The sequence below is a fragment of the Engystomops pustulosus genome, chromosome 3 (genome assembly GCF_040894005.1).
Source record: "Engystomops pustulosus chromosome 3, aEngPut4.maternal, whole genome shotgun sequence".
In the NCBI taxonomy this organism is placed as follows: domain Eukaryota; kingdom Metazoa; phylum Chordata; class Amphibia; order Anura; family Leptodactylidae; genus Engystomops; species Engystomops pustulosus.
The window spans coordinates 113604944-113622654 of record NC_092413.1 but is presented as its reverse complement, the minus strand read 5'-3'; the positions used below and the strand labels follow the sequence as shown (position 1 = coordinate 113622654).

The 17711-nt window shown below is 35.0% G+C and overlaps 1 protein-coding gene across 6 annotated transcripts in view; it reads left to right on the top strand.

Annotated features, from left to right (window-relative positions):
* LIN28B (lin-28 homolog B) overlaps positions 1-7728 on the top strand; it is an 80569-nt gene extending 72841 nt beyond the window's left edge. For all 6 annotated transcript variants that reach the window (XM_072141881.1, XM_072141882.1, XM_072141883.1 and 3 more), the window contains exon 4: positions 1984-7728. In XM_072141881.1, coding sequence (XP_071997982.1) covers positions 1984-2347 — 364 coding nt within the window. In that variant the 3' untranslated portion in view covers positions 2348-7728. The remainder of the gene's footprint in view (positions 1-1983) is intronic.
* Positions 7729-17711: the final 9983 nt, after the last annotated feature.

Here is a 17711-nt window from a genome sequence, read left to right as displayed (position 1 = left end):
TCTATAACTTTTTTATTTTTCAATGTACAGAGCTGTGTGATGTCTTATTTTCTGCGTAACAAATTGCACTTCGTAGTGATGGTATTAAATATTCCATGGCGTGTACTGGGAAGCGGGAAAAAAATTCTAAATGCAGTGAAAATGATGAAAAAAACACATTTGCGCCATTTCTTGTGGGCTTGGTTTTTACAGCTTTCACTGTGCACCCCAAATGACAGGTCTACTTCATTCATTGGGTCAATACGATCACAGGGATACCAAATTTGTATAGGTTTTATAATGTTTTCATACATTTACAAAAATTAAAACCTCCTGTACAGAAAAAAAATTCTCCATTTTACAGTGTTCTTGCGCTAATAACTTTTTCATACTTTAGTGTACAGAGCTGTGGGTGGTGTCATTTTTGGCGACTTCTGATGACGTTTTCAACGCTTTTATTTTTACGACTGTGCGACCTTTTGATCACTTTTTATAGATTTTTTTCTATTTTTAAAAATGGCTAAAAAATGCAATTTGCGACTTCGGGCGCTATTTTCCGCTACGGTGTAAAACGCACTGAAAAACGGTTATTATATTTTGATAGATCAGGCATTTTCGGACGCGGCTATACCTAATGTGTTTATGATTTTTACTGTTTATTTATATTTATATTCGTTCTAGGGAAATTTTTATGTTTTTTTAATATAATTTTTTTTATTTTTTTATTTTTTTAATAAATGAGCCCTCTTCATACTCCCCCATGCGCAGCAAGACGTAAGAGTACGTCTTATTGCGGTGTGGTGTTAACCATATTATGAATATTTTTTAACATAAATTGGTATAGATATATATGGCATAGAGAGATAGATAGATATCTTCTAAATGAGATTGGGAAGGAGTAAAGAACATCTCACTGTAAAATGTGCATTTATTTAATAACCCTGTTCTTTTAAATCAAAGCCTATTTTATAGTTGGGGTGCAGGTCACTGACTATTTATACCAGCGACACCACTCAGATTGTTAGCATATCCTGTTCCCACTTTGGCGCCGAACCCATTGTTGTTTCAAAGTCTGAATTATGTTTTTATTACATGCTTGTTTTGGGGTTTTTGGAATGGACTTAGCTGCTTCAGTGAAGCAGAATTTAAAGGTATATTCTATGAGCCGTATTTTAGAATTCTAGATTTGAGTAAGAAGCATTGATTTGTTTACTTTGATTACAAAGCATGCTGTATATGCTACAATACCACATAAGCAGGAACCTGTTTGGTTCTGAGGCCTATTTGGTACTTAGACATAAAAATTAACAATGGTGCATTACTGTTAATTTACCAAACACTCCATGTAAGTGAGTATGTCGCCACCTTGTGGAGTTCAGGTTACTTATGGTTTTTTTTCCTCTTACAGTGGCAAATATGCATGCCAGAAAAATGTGTCACTAGTAAAGTATCTTCACTTTTGTTGATTTTGGCTTTGGAAAGTGAGTTAACTGTTGAAATTAAATCTCAGTAAGCAGTACATCTTGTTGAAAAAAAGATGTGAACAAAATCATTGTCATCTGTTAAGAGTAAACTTCAGAAAAATTCAGCAAAACTAAATTGTACTCTATGAACTCATTTTTTGTGTGACATAAAGGGGTTTAAAATGTAATTGAATTTATTAAAAAAAGAAGCAAAACATTTCTGATGCAATAGAACATAGTTTTACTTTACTTAGTGATGGGAATTGGGTAAAAGTTCTCATTTTAATTGGAATGTTTTCTGAATGTAAATTTTTATATTATTGCTTACCAAAAAAAAACAGAAGGAAAATGATAGCCTATAAATGGTCAGAATGTGCACAGTGATATTGCCCATAAATTATTTGTGAAGAGACCTATTTCAAGCAAGAGTCTGTTGTTTCAGATTTTCATTAAATAATATGTATTCCTGCACATTTGATGATAATGTTGGAGGTTGAATTAAACTAATAGGCTTATGTACCTTGTCATTTCTGTTTTACAGATGTTACAACTGTGGTGGCCTTGACCATCATGCTAAAGAATGTAATCTACCACCCCAGCCAAAAAAGTGCCATTACTGTCAAAGCATAATGCACATGGTAGCTAGCTGCCCCCACAAAATGGTTCCACAACATTCAGCAGCCTCTCAGGGAAGATATGAAGCAGAACTGCAGTCTTCAACTTTTCAGCGGGAAGCAGGAGGGGCATTTGGCTATTCATCTCCACCATATTCTCAGGAGGGAAGATCAGAGCACTTGGAACATTCAAGCAGGTCACCACAAGAAGCTTCCTTAAGTAAGATCTCTACGTCTCCTGAAGAACAAAGCAGAAAGGGGCCTTCTGTTCAGAAAAGAAAAAAAACTTAGCTTTGTCTCTGTGTCTCCTTAAACTTGCCTTTTCTGGGAAGTTCTACCTCATATAAGTACAGGGGAAGTCATTTCATTATCCGCAACTGACCTGGAATTGTAACTACTGTTGGGGGAACTGTGAATTTAAAGCTGAAAATAATCTGCTAATGGACAAATCACTCCAAGCAAGCTTAACATGCAGGGTGTTACACGTTATACCTCATTTTGTGTGTGTGTGTGTGTATGAATGTGTGTGTACACACAACTATAACAACAGCGTATATAAAATATACATTCACAACATTCCCAGCATTCATCAAAGTATAAAGCAATACTCATTGGTCCTATCTAACATTTTGTTTGGGACACTCCTGCTATTTATTTTTATCGTGTTGTGATGAGTATTTAGTGTTTTCCAGGTGGAAATGGATTGTGAACTGACACCTGTAGTATTAATACAACCCAGAAAGGGTTTTTGCTTTGATTCTTCTGTCCGAGAGTGTCAGAAAGCAAGATTATCAGTTATGTATGATGTAAGCATATGTTAAGCCTTGTGAAATGCCAAAGCACTGCAGTCAATAGAATGAATGATGTCTAAATGAAGTAAAATCCATGCAGTATCGAATGGAAGAGTTTCCCTGAGTTGCTTGTTTGAGTCCAGAAACTAGATACACTGGATACTGCCGATTGTGGAAGCAATGATTGTGGATTTTCCCATATACATACTTCTTCATGCTCAAAATAATCTCATCATCCCATGTTTCAACTTGTGCCACCTTACAGACGTACATCATGTCTTTAGTTATGGAAACAAGTGGCCAAGTTGCCAACTGCAACTGTAAACATTTTACAAGTATATCGGAACGGTTTAGAAAATTTAGAACCACGATTATTACATTCATCTCACCCCTCTTCCCCTTCAAAGCTGGTCACCGCCATTGCCTGTAATTGGCTATTTCTTTTGTGTGGAGAGGATACCAGGAAGAAGAGAACAGGGCAGCATCAGATCAGCTGAGTGAGGATCTGAATGTTTTGTTATGAGCCATTTGTAGATCAATTTTACCTACAGGAAAATCCCTATAATGAACAAGTCCTCCTAGTTTTTCCAAATGAACTCTACATTTTTACGGTTAGACCATACATATATAGGGGTTTTCATTTTAGGTTTTTGCCTAAATTTTTTTTAACCCGGCATGTCCAATGAAGTGTACCAACAGTATCTTAACTGAGCTTTAGGGTAATGGCTTCACATTTCAGGCTTACGGTTTACTATTTCTTTTCTAGTCAAAGTAGTAGTATATAATACAAGTTTTTAATACATTACTCAAATATTTAGAAATGTTGTGTACGTGTGTGATGATTCTATAGGGTACCAACTCGGACACAATCCGTTTTTTAGGTGTTATTGCAATCATATTAGATATGTTGTGTTACCATATTCAAGCTGGGGTAGATACTGTAAAGTGGCTTAATTTTGCAGAATGTGATTTTGTTAGGCTAGTGATATACATTAGAAAACTGTTTGGTCAACAGCTATTTCCCTGACCTCCTCATACACATGAATCTGAGCCTATCCTCATTTTTGAGATTTGCCTTCTGGGAATAGTCAGAAGGCACCCAAACATATATTAGGAAGTCTGCAGAAATGAGTGGATTCAGCTGACATTGGTATAATATGTATGGTCAACTTTAGCACCACCTCTGCAGCGCCTATGATTTTGGTATCAAACGTGTATCATTTTGTTTTATTGTTTATACAAGTTACTCGGTGTACGTCCCACTACTCTGATCATCAGCGATGTGAGGGAATGTGCACTATGTGACAGTGTTTTATCTCCAGTAAGAGTCCAAATTTCCCATTACAATTTTTTCAGGTTTTCTCCTTCTTTATGAGATTAACTAAATTTGGCTATAATTTTTTTTAAAAGAAAATTAATACAGGTGCTCTATCAGTAGCTGTTCATTGAAACAATTTGCCGATTTACTAATCATGTCTTAAGCTTACAGAGAAAAGTTGGTATTCTACTGATAATGATTATATACTGTAGTGTAAGTCCAATTTAGCACCTCCTATTTAATAACCTGGTTTATGGCAGTAAAATGTGCCAAATCCTTTACCAAAATGCTTAAAAAGTGTAAAAAAAAACTCTGTGTAAACATGGCACTAGGCATTTTTGGTGCAAATTATGACAAACCTTCACACAAGTAAACTGATGAATTTGCCCCAATGCATGGATTTGAATGTTCATCCCTATGGATCATGCAAGGATGAGTTCCAGGTTGTAGTCTATACAATTAGGCACCACACATTATAGTATATGTATAGTTTTTGTGCAAGAGAAATCAAGTTCTGAAAAAGTGTCATACTGGAGGGTTTTTTTTTTTTAATTTCCTCCTGTATGAACTTTTCTTTTCTTAGGTTTTTTTACACCTTTTTCATTTACCTAGAAAGTTTATATAAAGGACAGTTCATTTGATTTGTGTAGGACTGCTGATTATAAATCTCCTGGGGGTTTGTCGTTACCTAATCATTATAGCATGCTTTGCTTGACCTAACTCGTGTACTCTGCATTCTGGGCTTTTATTTGCTATTGGGCAAAATATTCACCTATGAAAAACCAGCTATTTCAGTATGAAACATACAGTGATGTGTGAGACTGGTAGTTTTTTTTTTTTTTTTATTGCGGTATTAGAATAACGTTGCTGCTACTCATCACGATTATTATACCACTGGCACATATCAAGTCACTATACTTGAATCCCATGAGTGTGCTTTTTCTATAGTTGTCAATGGTAATTGTATTATATTTTTCATTGTGGTCTAATGCAGAGTTTAATTTTTGACGATATTGAATGTGATGAATTAATGAAATGCTTCCTTGCCTTTTGTAAGGAATAGTAGTCTTATTTAAGTTATGTAGACGAATCGAAGTGGAGTTGCATAACCTAAGACCATGTTCTGTTAAGAGCACTGGCAATTGTCCTGTTTCTGTACTGTGGCTCCTAAACAAGTGCTTGCAACATAATGTCACGGTCTATGAAACCAAAGTTTCCTCACTTTCTGTCAATAGACGCTTGGTGGAATTTGAAAAGTGGGCATTCCCTGTTTACATAAAGTTCAGGACTGTAATTCAGTGGACCGTCAGGCTGTCATTGCTCATCTTTTCACCCTTCGCCTGTGCACCACCTCTGACTGAACTATATGGAGCACACACCTAGCCAATGTTAATAGTAGGTTTTATTTTTGTACATGATAAAACTCACTCTTTCAAAACATACTCAGGACTAAGAACTTTGCTCAGGGAATATACCATGTGATATTTTACTTCCCATTTCCGGATCGTCTAACAGAGCAGTTGTATTGGAACGAACCAAATAAATGTAGAATGTATATCTAATATATTAAGTGTTATATTCTGGTATTGGTAACTACCTCTCATATTTCATATCAACCCACAATTCTGGTAATCTCCTAAACATTTTTTTGTATTTTTGTTCCATGTGTTAACTATAAAACTGTTTTTATATTCTAATTATTTACTTTATGTGAATATTTGAGGTTTTGAGTTTTTTTTTGTTTACAGCAAAAGGCTACCTCATTCAATCATATAGCATATTATATGCTGCTTCAGACTTAATATGTAATTGTCAAATCAGTGGTACATTTTTTCAAACCTGCTATTGGGTTATCCATTAAATTGAATACAATCTTAGTACAGCTGCAATACATGGCATGATGTTTATTTGATTCCTATTGAGTGTATTTGATTTTGTTTTAAAAAGAATCCTTTCACTTTGCATATATGTTATTCATCTGAATAGTTATGAATCTACCTCTTATTCTTTGTTTTGAATGTTATTCATTTTTAGCAGTGCCCTTATTTGATATGGCCATTTTCACAGAAGGATAGAATAGGAGCACAAAAGTGCCCATGACCTGAATTTTCTCATATTTTCAAACCTCTTCTTTGAAAAAATGTTGCATGTTTTTTTGTTTTTTTTCAAGCATTGGTGCTTGGCACCTCTTTGTACCTAAAATATTTTTTATGGGTACCTTCACATGTTGCATACTATGTGGGGATTTGCAGTGCAGCATTTCCATGTGGTAAATCCTCAGTGCAATACATAAGTAGTGGAAAGGATTCGTGACAATCCCATACACACATTGAGTAAAGAATCTTTTTTGATCTTTTTTGATCCATATCAAATAGGTGACATGTATCTTATTTCTATGGATCGTGGTTTTGAAATGAACCTTAGCAGCAATGCAGCGGTAGCTAAATTGCGGCTTTATACAGATCAGAATACTGTTGATATCAGCTGGGGAATATCCTGAGCTTTTCTGCAACAAATTAAGTTATCTAAAACATAGTAGTCATTTTTCTTTAATCTACCAGTTTTTGTCAATGGAAATTTCTAAATGCTTTCTTATGGTGTCAGTCTATGCCATGATGTATCCTGAACTGTCTGTGAAATGTCAAAGTATAAGATATCAATAATTTGACCATTTTTATTGCTTTCCTCTATAGATTTGCATTTTTTGTTACTTTTGAGATGTTTGTAAGTCAGATTATACAGCCAAAACCCTGATGTGAGTTTATTAGTATACCATGTTTTATGCAGAAGATAACATTCTTTAGACGAAAAATGAACTGAGGTATCTCACTAAGTCTTCAACGTAATTTAAGTTAATTTATCTACTGTAAAAAATATTATCATAAAAGTTATATATGTCAAAATAGACTAGGGGTGGTTGCTTATGCACGGTTATCTATGTAGATATATTTCATACACATGCTATTCCAATGTGGTAATAATTCTTTCATTACACAAACGTTGTGCTTAACAATACCAAGAGTTTTGTATAGGAAATGTTCCCATAAGGTTGTGTTTCCTCATTTGACTTCAGCTCTTAAAGGTCTGCTAATTTTTTCAGCAGCATTTGCAGAGGTTTAACCTTTATGACGGCATTTAGTAAATAGTAACAGTAACTACCTCTTACCGTTTAGGGATCTGTTTTCAGTTTTTAACCATTCATTTCTTAAGAAGAATTGGAATATCCGCAATGAAGAACAAATTGAACCACAACTTAACTTCCTGGTGTTTTGAATATTGTATCTTTATGTTATTACAGTTACCCCTTTTGTAGGATAGATTTTTTTTTTATTAAAACAAGTTTACAACATAAATATTGCTTGAATTATATGTACCATTTCTTTAAAAGAAAAACGTTGAAGTACTGCCTTCTCAATGGATTAAAGCACTGATTGCCTTTCTGCATATCATGTACTTCAGTTTTTCATTTCATGTCTTTTTATAACTGTCAATCATGAAATTTATAAGGTTTAATATGAATTACTTGACTTAAAAAAAAATAAAATGTATAACTTTGGCATTTATCTCATGCAGTTTTGTATTTTTTTTTTCTTGGATCATGGTAAATTATGTTAAAAAAAGTGTACAATAATATATATACCGTATTTATAATATATGGTGACCCACTTTCAAATGCAGTGGCTTCCCAAATAAACACACCAGAAGCTGGGGCATTATACTCATCATACTCAGAATTGCATCACTCACTACAAACCCTCCATACTCAAACTCAACCATGTTCTGATCCCTAACAGAATAGTCATATGCTACTTAAGACCATATGGTTCCAGTTGATAGCAGTACAGGTTTCTTGTTCACTAGACCAAACAAATGTGATGCTGTGTGGTTGTCAACGGCTGGACATCTAATAGGTGCTGTAAAACCAAATCTTCTGCAAATGGTCCAGGCATATACAAGAGTGTATGTCCCCTATATAGCAAATAGGAGTTGAACTACAGTTCCCAATGCCAACCGCTATACAGAAAATAGAGCTGGACGTAGTTATATTCTCAGTGGGGATCCTGAGTGTCAAAACACTGTTCTGATAATCTATCCTCTAAAAAGTTTTAATTACATGATTACATCATAGGTGCAGTTTCTTTCACATATAAACGCAATAAATTATGGAGTTGGCTATATGGGAGAAATACTCCCTTTTATGTTTTTCCTTTATAGAACATAGAGAAGGATGAATGTTTTTTATGAATGTTTAGTGGAAGTCAACTCTATAAGCTTAATTAAAAGCTGTAAATATAAAGCCCAATATTCACCAAACCTAATAGGTGTTGAACACTAGACTTCCTATAATATTAATGGAATGAACTCTATATAGGAGATCTCTGTTTAAGAGGAAATTAACATCTACAGTCATCCGATTCCTGTTCCCCCCCCCCAAGTGAATACTGTAAAGAACTTGGTTTACAGCATCTAATCAGTGCAGGTCCCTAGTACCAGTATCTGAAGAGAGAAATAGGTTCACAGATTCTCCATTTATCCCTTAGAGTCCAGTCCATGGCTATTCTTCAGAAGACCCATTGAGATGAATAAACCATCATCATGCCTACATGACCCTAGAATGGGTTGCATAAGACAAAGGAATGTTGAGGATCCATACACTTTTTTTTCCACCCACCTTCTCACACCACCAACCTCTGTTGGTATATAGAGGCTCAGCAGTGATGTAACAGTGAACCAATACATTTTAAATGGTAAGCTCAGATGGGAGGCATTGTTTGGTCCACTGCTGCATTGCAAACCATTGGCTTCCTGTAATTGCACAGGGAATAACCTATCGATCTGTCCTTATTATTGACAGTCCTAAATGCCACAGTTGCTATTGACTGTAGTGGATTAAACAGTCAGGAAGGTTTTTTTTTTTTTTTTTTTTTAATTGTAGCGACTCTATTGTAGCTATTTGATGTAAAAAGACTCCTTCTTTGATCACTGCTCCTGTGCCATCATGGTTATAGTCATGCATGTTAAGATGCACTATGTTTATTTTTTATTTAATTTACTTGTAAGTTAATTATAAAATGTTAAAATGAGGACAATCAATATCTTGATTGATATTCCTTTATGCATAGCATTACCAAGATATCTTATTTGCTTCATGTTTTTTGGACTCCTACTAATTGTAAGACTAATTTCAATGCTCCATATTGTTCTTTTCTCTTTTTGCCCATGTCTGTGAATTTATCAATAAAACCTTTTGAATGATAAAATTATGGAATCGATGAGGGGATTTCTATGCCTTGAATTGTTGCATTAATCATTTTTCCCATTAAAATTTTATAAACCTTTACCAAAATATGTTCTACATTTGTACAGTGTCAAACAATCACCATTTTCCAGGTTTAGAGACAGAGGATCCATTTATTTCTCCCCTTTAATATCATATAAGGATTGTGTTTCAATGTGAAAAAGAGCCAGAGATATTCACGAAATAGTGAACACATTATACAGCTCCATATACCAAAGTATGAAAGTTATTAGCCTCGAAATAGGAAAAAGAGACATTTTTTGTAAAAAAAAAAAAAAAAAAAAGGTTTTCATTTTTTTTAAAACTATTAAATCTAATAAAACCTATATAAGTTTGATATCCCCATAATCGCTACGATCCAAAGAATAAAGAGGAGGTGTAGTTTGGAACACACAAAGAAAGTTCTAAAAACAGAGCCCACAAGTAAAATGGGTTCTGCATTTGGAATTTTTTCCCACTACTAGCTACACGCCATAGACAGTTTCATAGCATAAATCATAGCATGATGGGTAGGACAAACAAGCCTGGCTTGTTAGTCCTACCCATCACGCTATAATTTATGCTATGAAATTTTAATGGATACATAAATAATGGAATTTTTTTTTATTTTTACCTAGGATGTGCTACATCATCATTTATATACTCTGTATTTCCAATAAACCCCTACATATATTGGACCCCAGCCAGTTTGGCAACCTGAGGAACAGAAAGGGAGCACCTGCTTTTTACAGCTCACGTAAGGAAGAGCACAACCACTTCTGGTGAATCTCTCTACACTATAGAACACAAATGTTCTGAACATTTGTGCCGCATTTTCTCCTTTGTTTTTTGCCTCTTGCCATTTTCCTGACTAGAAACTAAAAAAGGGCATCAGCAGGAAGGGGTTACAGTTAAGAATTAAGATCTCAATTTTTGCATTTAAAAAAATGGGATTTTTAAATAAACAGTGGATATCTCCAGTTCTGTTTCCCCTTCAATATGACACCAGGTAAGTACCATGGCTCAGGAGCAAATAGGCTGTATGTAGCCAGTATTGCAGTTGTGATGGGGTTAAAGTTCTGAGATCAAAATATTAATGGCGTAAACTAGATTATCATAACAGATGATCAATATAAACATTTGCTTCTCCACAGATCAGTTGTGTTAAGTGACTTCATTCTTCATTAGGTTAAATGAGAAAAGCAAGTCACACCGGGCATTGTCAGTATTATGTAGGACACTGTGTCTGGCAGTGTTCTGCATTTTTTTGGTGTTTATTTCACAAACCAAAAAGGAATTGGAAAAAAGGCTAAATTGCATTATTAAACTAACTCTTATTAAAAGTTATAGGAATAACATCTGAAATATTCATGTGGGTCTGATCAATACGTAAGGGAAATGTACCCCTATGGTTTATAACAATGCATATGAAGATGTGAAGAAATAGTTGCTGTTTACAATGCTTTCTTCTTGACTGCGGTGTCTGTTCAATTGGTAGAGTTTATGGAGGCTGGGAGGGGAATGAACCACACACATGTTCCCGTAAAGTGAAGTCTGCAGCTGCATGCCCCCTAAGGCAGTTAAAATAATGTAAAATTTATGGTTGATAATTTGTTAGTGTAGGAAGTGTAAGGGATTTACAGTAAAAGATAAATCTGTATATTTTATGATACATTAGTCACACCTAGAGTGGCTTGCCACACAAGTGATTTAAGCACATTTTCCTACATACAATTTCACAATATAAAACACTCCTTTTATATGATATCTGCAGTAATTGTTAGAATGTAACGTTCTATATGTGAAACATGTCACATATATAAATGTTCTATGAATCTAATGAATGATTTTCCAAAGCTGATCTGTAGCTGTTTGATACCTGTACCTACAGAATCACAGATTATTTCAGCTTAACCATTTCCTTACTGGCTTTTTTCCATTATTTTGTTTCTGCTTTTTCAGGTTTTTTAATGTTTTAATTCTTTAATTAAAAAAAGGTATTCTTGCAGGACAAGCTGACATTTTCTTTGATACAATTTTGGGGATTGTACAGCCTTTTTTTTATCACTTTTTTGTGTGTTGCGAAATGTTAAAATAGTGGTGGTTTGGATATTCCGGTGCTATTTTCTATTACGGGGTTCACAATCATATTTTAATAGATTAGATATTTTGGGACATATCTAACATTTTTCTTTTTTTAACTATTATTTTAGGCCCTAGGGGGTCTGATCATTCATACAATATACTGCAATAGGACTGTAGTGCAGTTTATTATAGACATAATATTAGTTTGTCCTCAGGCTGTAATATAGATATGCTATTGACCGCTATGGGAGCCTTTAACAGGCTGATGTCACTGGGAGGTGCTGACAGGCATTTAAAGATGGTGGCATCCAGGTACAGCACTGTTAGTTGCCACTGTCGGGTTTGACTGCAGCACCTAACAGGTTAACTGACGTATACAGTTGTACAGCAGTAAGGAAGTTGTTAAGCTGTTTAGGTGTAAACACATATGCGATCAGGAATAACTGTACCCTTTAGACATTTTCTAGTTTATTGTGGTTTTATTCTGTTTTCAAGTTTTGCATAATCTGTATAGAAAATAGACAGAACACAGATTTAATCCATTCCTGCTGTGGAACTTTTGAGACTTTATTAATTCCATCCTCTATGCTGCTACTGTAATTACGCTGCAGATTTTCTCAACAGTAACTGCATCAAGTGTTGACGGGATAATGGCTGCACTGAGATTGAAGTTTAGTATGTATGTATGTATGTATGTGTATATATATATATATATATATATATATAATATATATATATATATATATATATTTATATATTATATGTAAAAGATGTATAGGAGAAGGGATCCATTCTTTTCTTTATTTAAAGGGGTTTGCACGTCTCAAATTTCAATCCCTTAGTGATGTTTAACCCCTTAGTTTACAAGTTTACAACAATGTTATTGCTGTTTTAGCTCCTATCACTCCATCGGCTGGTCAGTGTAAAACTCCAGAGTGTGGGCGGCGACACATTATGGTCAATCTAGTACTGTGTGAGATGCTGTGTGCTGACAATGTTGGTAGATTATCAGAGTCCAGGTTTATACAGACTTACATTTCACCTCTGAACATTCACTAGTATCTGACACATAGATTATGAGATCCATGAGATGCATATAACACACAATTGCATACTCAGCCCTGCTATCTCGCCCATAACCTACACTGTCAGCTCTGCGGTGCCTCCCTCCCCCTCCCCTGGATAAAGACCTTATCTGTCTCTAGCTTGTAATTTATTCTCCTCACACTGTTGCTTGCCAACAGGATGTCTGTGTGTGAGTTTGTCTTGGAATGCAAGGATGGGGGCCGATGTAGAGAGGAGCTCACTTGCAGGGGGTGGATTTATTTGGGTGACTGATTTAAGACTGATGTATATAGTATTTTCTTACCTGACAAATCATAGATGAGTTTGCCATAATCTAACTGAGTGCAACCTTAAAATATGTGTATGAATTCATCCTGAGTAGTTTTTCCCTGACCTACTTTTTACAGGTCCCATAGCTATTTTATTAACCTACTTCATGATATGCAGTTGGTTTCTCTCATTGCCTTATCATAACCCCACTGATGTACATTGTTTGTTGTTAGAAACCGTGTTAAAATAGAATGAAATATTTCTAAATATGTAGACATTGTAAGTTTGATCATGGCAGACTTAAAATGTTAAGGTGGAGTATCCTGGAGATGTATCAAAGTTTTGTTCACACTTTTACATTGTTTTATCTAACCTTCTACCAAACCATGGGGCAGACCTTCACCTTCTACCGTTGCTGAATGAGTTGCAAGAAATGTGAACTAGATTTTTGTTAACCCACAATTCTGCTGCATTTAGTTTAGCAAATATCTCCTCCTCCCTATTGATTCCAGGGAAAGATATTCCTGTGTTTGGCAGAAGTCTTTAAATGGTAATAAAACATTTAGAGAATGCACTAAGGTGAAACAGGTGATCAATGAACAATCTAGAATGGATTTCCAATACTGTTCGGATTCATATGTGGATGTAGTATTGCTTAAAATACTGTTTTGATTACATTTGTATTAGGATGTCATTGAAGGCTTGTTCTCATTAGTGGTCGTGTAAAGTGCTTCTCTTCCTAATTAAAATCCTTCTAGAAGTTCATGTCAAGGTCAATGTGAACAAAACCAAATGTGCAATATGACTTTCGTCTGTTTTAAGGGGACCCTTTCAGCAGAGCTATGGTGAACAACCAAATAAATACTTTGTAGCACACTTCACAAGACATAAATGTGTTGTTTACAGGCATGGAATCTGATCTGTGCATATGCCATACGACATACATCTCATCTGAATACCTCTAATAAAAAAGGTTTTAGCTTTAGTAGATTATTTGTAATTCTTACTGGAAAATATTTTCCAACCTTTTCATATAGATTGTTTCCTTTTCCAGGAAAATAATTGGCTAAATCTTAAACCTGATTGAGGATCAGTTCACACCTCAGTTTTTTATGAAATGATATATTTATTTCATCCCTGTCATTCCTTTGAGCGTTTAAGACTTCAATGAGTTCCCCGTCCTGCCATAATACAGAACCTGATGAAGCATACCATTGCAGTTACTTCATTATTTATAAGAGGTATTAAGTAACAGCATTCTTGTGACAGAAGGCTTTCAACTTCTCATTGCAACTAACATGAAACCAAGTAACAAAGGTAGAGGATTACATTTTCCAAAAATAATTTCTGCCTGCATAAAGTATCATTTAAAACACAATTTACTTATTTAATTTCTCTAAAATGTTGTTAGGACTACAAATAACCAAAAACTAGTGGATGCCGAATCTACATTAAAAAGGACAAGCTATGGAGTCCCTAAGGAACATGTATATATGCACCTCACTAATAAATAGTCATATTGGGGTATTTCTCTTTAGACCTTGTGACAAACTTACTATATGCCCCCTTTAATTAAACTAGGTGCCTTAATTACAATTGAAAGGTCCAATAGTGAAATAAACTGAGGTGTGAAAAAGCTTACTGTAAAAGAATGGTCTTCTCTTCCTGACTTATGATTTTCACTGATGCCTTACTGAACCAATCTGCATGTGTCCATAACCCAAAATGGCTTCAATGAAAAATCACTGATGTGAAAAGAAACATCAATGTGGATCCGCCCTAAGACGCTGAATTTTCATCATAAGCTTCTATCATGTTTTGTTAATTCTTTAGCAATTCATTTAATTTTCAATCTTCGATTCTACTAGTAACCATAAAAGATCAAAAGTATCTTGAGGCATTTAACCTAATTTACAAGTCCAGTGTAACAGTACTAAATAAACCATATTATACACTGAACCATACAGAAAGATTATGCCACTTTACAAAAAAAAAAAATTGCACATCGTAACCCCTAACTGACGTGTGACAGGAACCAGTAACTCCCACGAACACTGTTAACTTCATGGTCGTTGCCTGAAAAGCGGCCGAGCCATTAAAAAGCCACATGGGTGCCGCCATATTGGCTTACATTGGCGCTCCCTGTGACATTATAGAGGAGTGATGATGTGTTGCTATGACAGCCTTAGGTCATACAAAAATCTGAGGCTGCCTCGTCTTAACACATTCATTACAATGTGGAATTTGCACATTGTAATAAATGATGTAGTAAATCCCCATATACTGCCCCACTGTAGATTAAAGTACCATAGCGGGTGTGAAAAATATTTTTTTTTAAACTTAAAAAAAAATGAAATTTAAAAAACGTAAAAGTTCTAATTACCTTCCTTTCCCTATCACTAATATAAATAAACAGTCAAAATCTAAAAATCATAAACATGTTAGGTATTGCCACATCCTAAAATGTCCGATCTATCGAAATATATATAAATGACAATAAAAGATTCTATAAAAAGTGATCAAAAGGCTGTACAGTTCTCAAAATGGTAGCATTGAAAACTTCAGCAAAATTCACAAAAAAATTACACTACAAACCGCTCCATACACTGAAGTATGAAACAGTAATTAGCGCCAATTTTTTTTTGTTCAGGTGGGTTTTAATCTTTGTAAATGTATAAAAACATAAAAGCTATATAGATTTGGTATCCCTATGATTGCACCAAACCAAATAAAAAAGTAGACATGTCATTTGGGGCGCACATTGAAAGCTGAAAAATCCAAGACCACAAGAAAATGGCGCAAGTGCTTTTTTCACCAATTTCACTGCATTTGGATTGTTTTTACCGGTTCCCAGTACATGGTATGGAATATTAAATACTGTCAATATGAAGTGCAATATGTTTTGCAAGTAAAAAGCTCTCATGCAGCTCTTTACATGGGAAAAAAAGACCAATATGACATGGTGCTTTAATGGAATTGGTTTGTTTATAGCAGTTTACAGGCTACATGGAATTGGGTGGTCCAACCCACACTGTCCACCATTATGGTGCATGGATTATGATAGATACTAGATGTATGATTGGTGTTACATCTATCACAGAAATCTATCACCCCATGAAAAATGTTCCGTCTTCCATTCCATCAAAAATTATGTAGTTATTTTATATCTGTGTGCAATTAATCTTCCTGTAAAATCTGATTCATTTGTTACCTTTCTATTTTGATTGATCATGATTGTTAAGACCTTTAAAAGCAGTAGAATGTCATTGTTATCCCAATGCAAATCAACCATTTGCATGATTATGAGATTTTTTGTTAAGCTGTTCTAATTGCACTTGTTTTGCTTAACTGTATGTTTGTTCCATTGCGGTACAGTTTTTTCCATATTTTGGGCGAGTTAGTTGTTCCCCAGCAATATATTAAACATACTTATCCTTAGGTTCCCTGCCTTTTAGAAATGAGCTTTATATATTAACATTTCTAACATTCCCAACTAAGATCACAGATATAATAATTGCATGAATTGCTGCTTAAGTCTTATGGCTTTCAGCATTTTGAATGTCAGGTAGAGTGCTGTTTTTTCTGCATTACCTTGGTCTTCCCGGTATTTTAAATTCTTGCCACTGCAGTCTGTGGTAATAGCTTTGGAAAAATTTGACAAACCTAGGGGATTTTGACATATCTTTTCTTAATGTTAATTTGGGTGATTTAATCATTTGGGTTATGTGTGCCATTTTTTTATTTGTAAAAAATAGCCATTTTCAGAATCTCAGAATTTCAGACGGATGATCATGTCACCAATATTACTGAATATCTAACATTTACCATATGTCATGTTGGCATCATTTTACCTTTTTTTCATTTTTTAGGAGATAACTTTAGGAGCAGTTTTACACATTTTCTATAAAATGTCTATTTCAGGTCGCATGTGGTTTTAAGAGGTCTATATAATTAAAACCCCCTGTTAAATGACCCTCAAAATGTGTGAAATTTAAAAATTGTGATTTGCATTTTAATTATTTATTCATTTATCCCTAAAATGTGTACATCTACCGGTGGTCAAATAAGAAAATGCACCCAATACTTTGTAAAGCCAGATAACCTCAGTATGTGAAAATCACAAAAATGGCTGTAAACTGTTATAAGGAGACATGGCAGTGCACAGAATGAGCCAAAGGGCTTTTCAAAGGGCAGTTTTGGTTGGGATAGATTTCAAAATGCACGCGTGACGTCACCGGCTCTCCGGCACTTCCTATTCAGGCACACGCACGGTCGCGCGCATGGTACGCTGAGTGTGTACCACCATGCGCTGAAGCTGCTTCGCATATAAAGATTACAAAAGTGTTAAAAAGCATTACAACGGTTTATGAGAATAACGAAGATATATTCCGGCACCCTGAGCTGGTGCTCGGTATTTGAAGCTTAGAAGTACAATTTCAAGTGGTAGGTTTCCTTTAAGGAGAAGATATGCGACATAGTTTGTTACACAATTTCTGATTAAACACAAATTTATTAAACATATGTTTGAAATAATATTCAGCAGTACAACTATCCCTATATTGTTCCTTCCCATGCCTGTAAAGTTCGACAGTCCATTCGTAAAGTTGACTCACCATCAATGCAAATAACCCCATGTGTCAATCTTTCCTTTGAGCAGAGTCCGGTAGGTTCATGTTCTACCAGCTCAGCTGTGCCATGCTTTCTCTTCAGTTGTGATACTGGCTGTGCTGAAAAGAATTCCTGAGGGAGAGGGGAATGAGACAGTTGCGACATATGGTGGCTGCGTGTGACTCGATGAAGAGCAATCATTTTAGAGGGGTGAAAGAGTTGGCTGATTTCTCTTAAGCA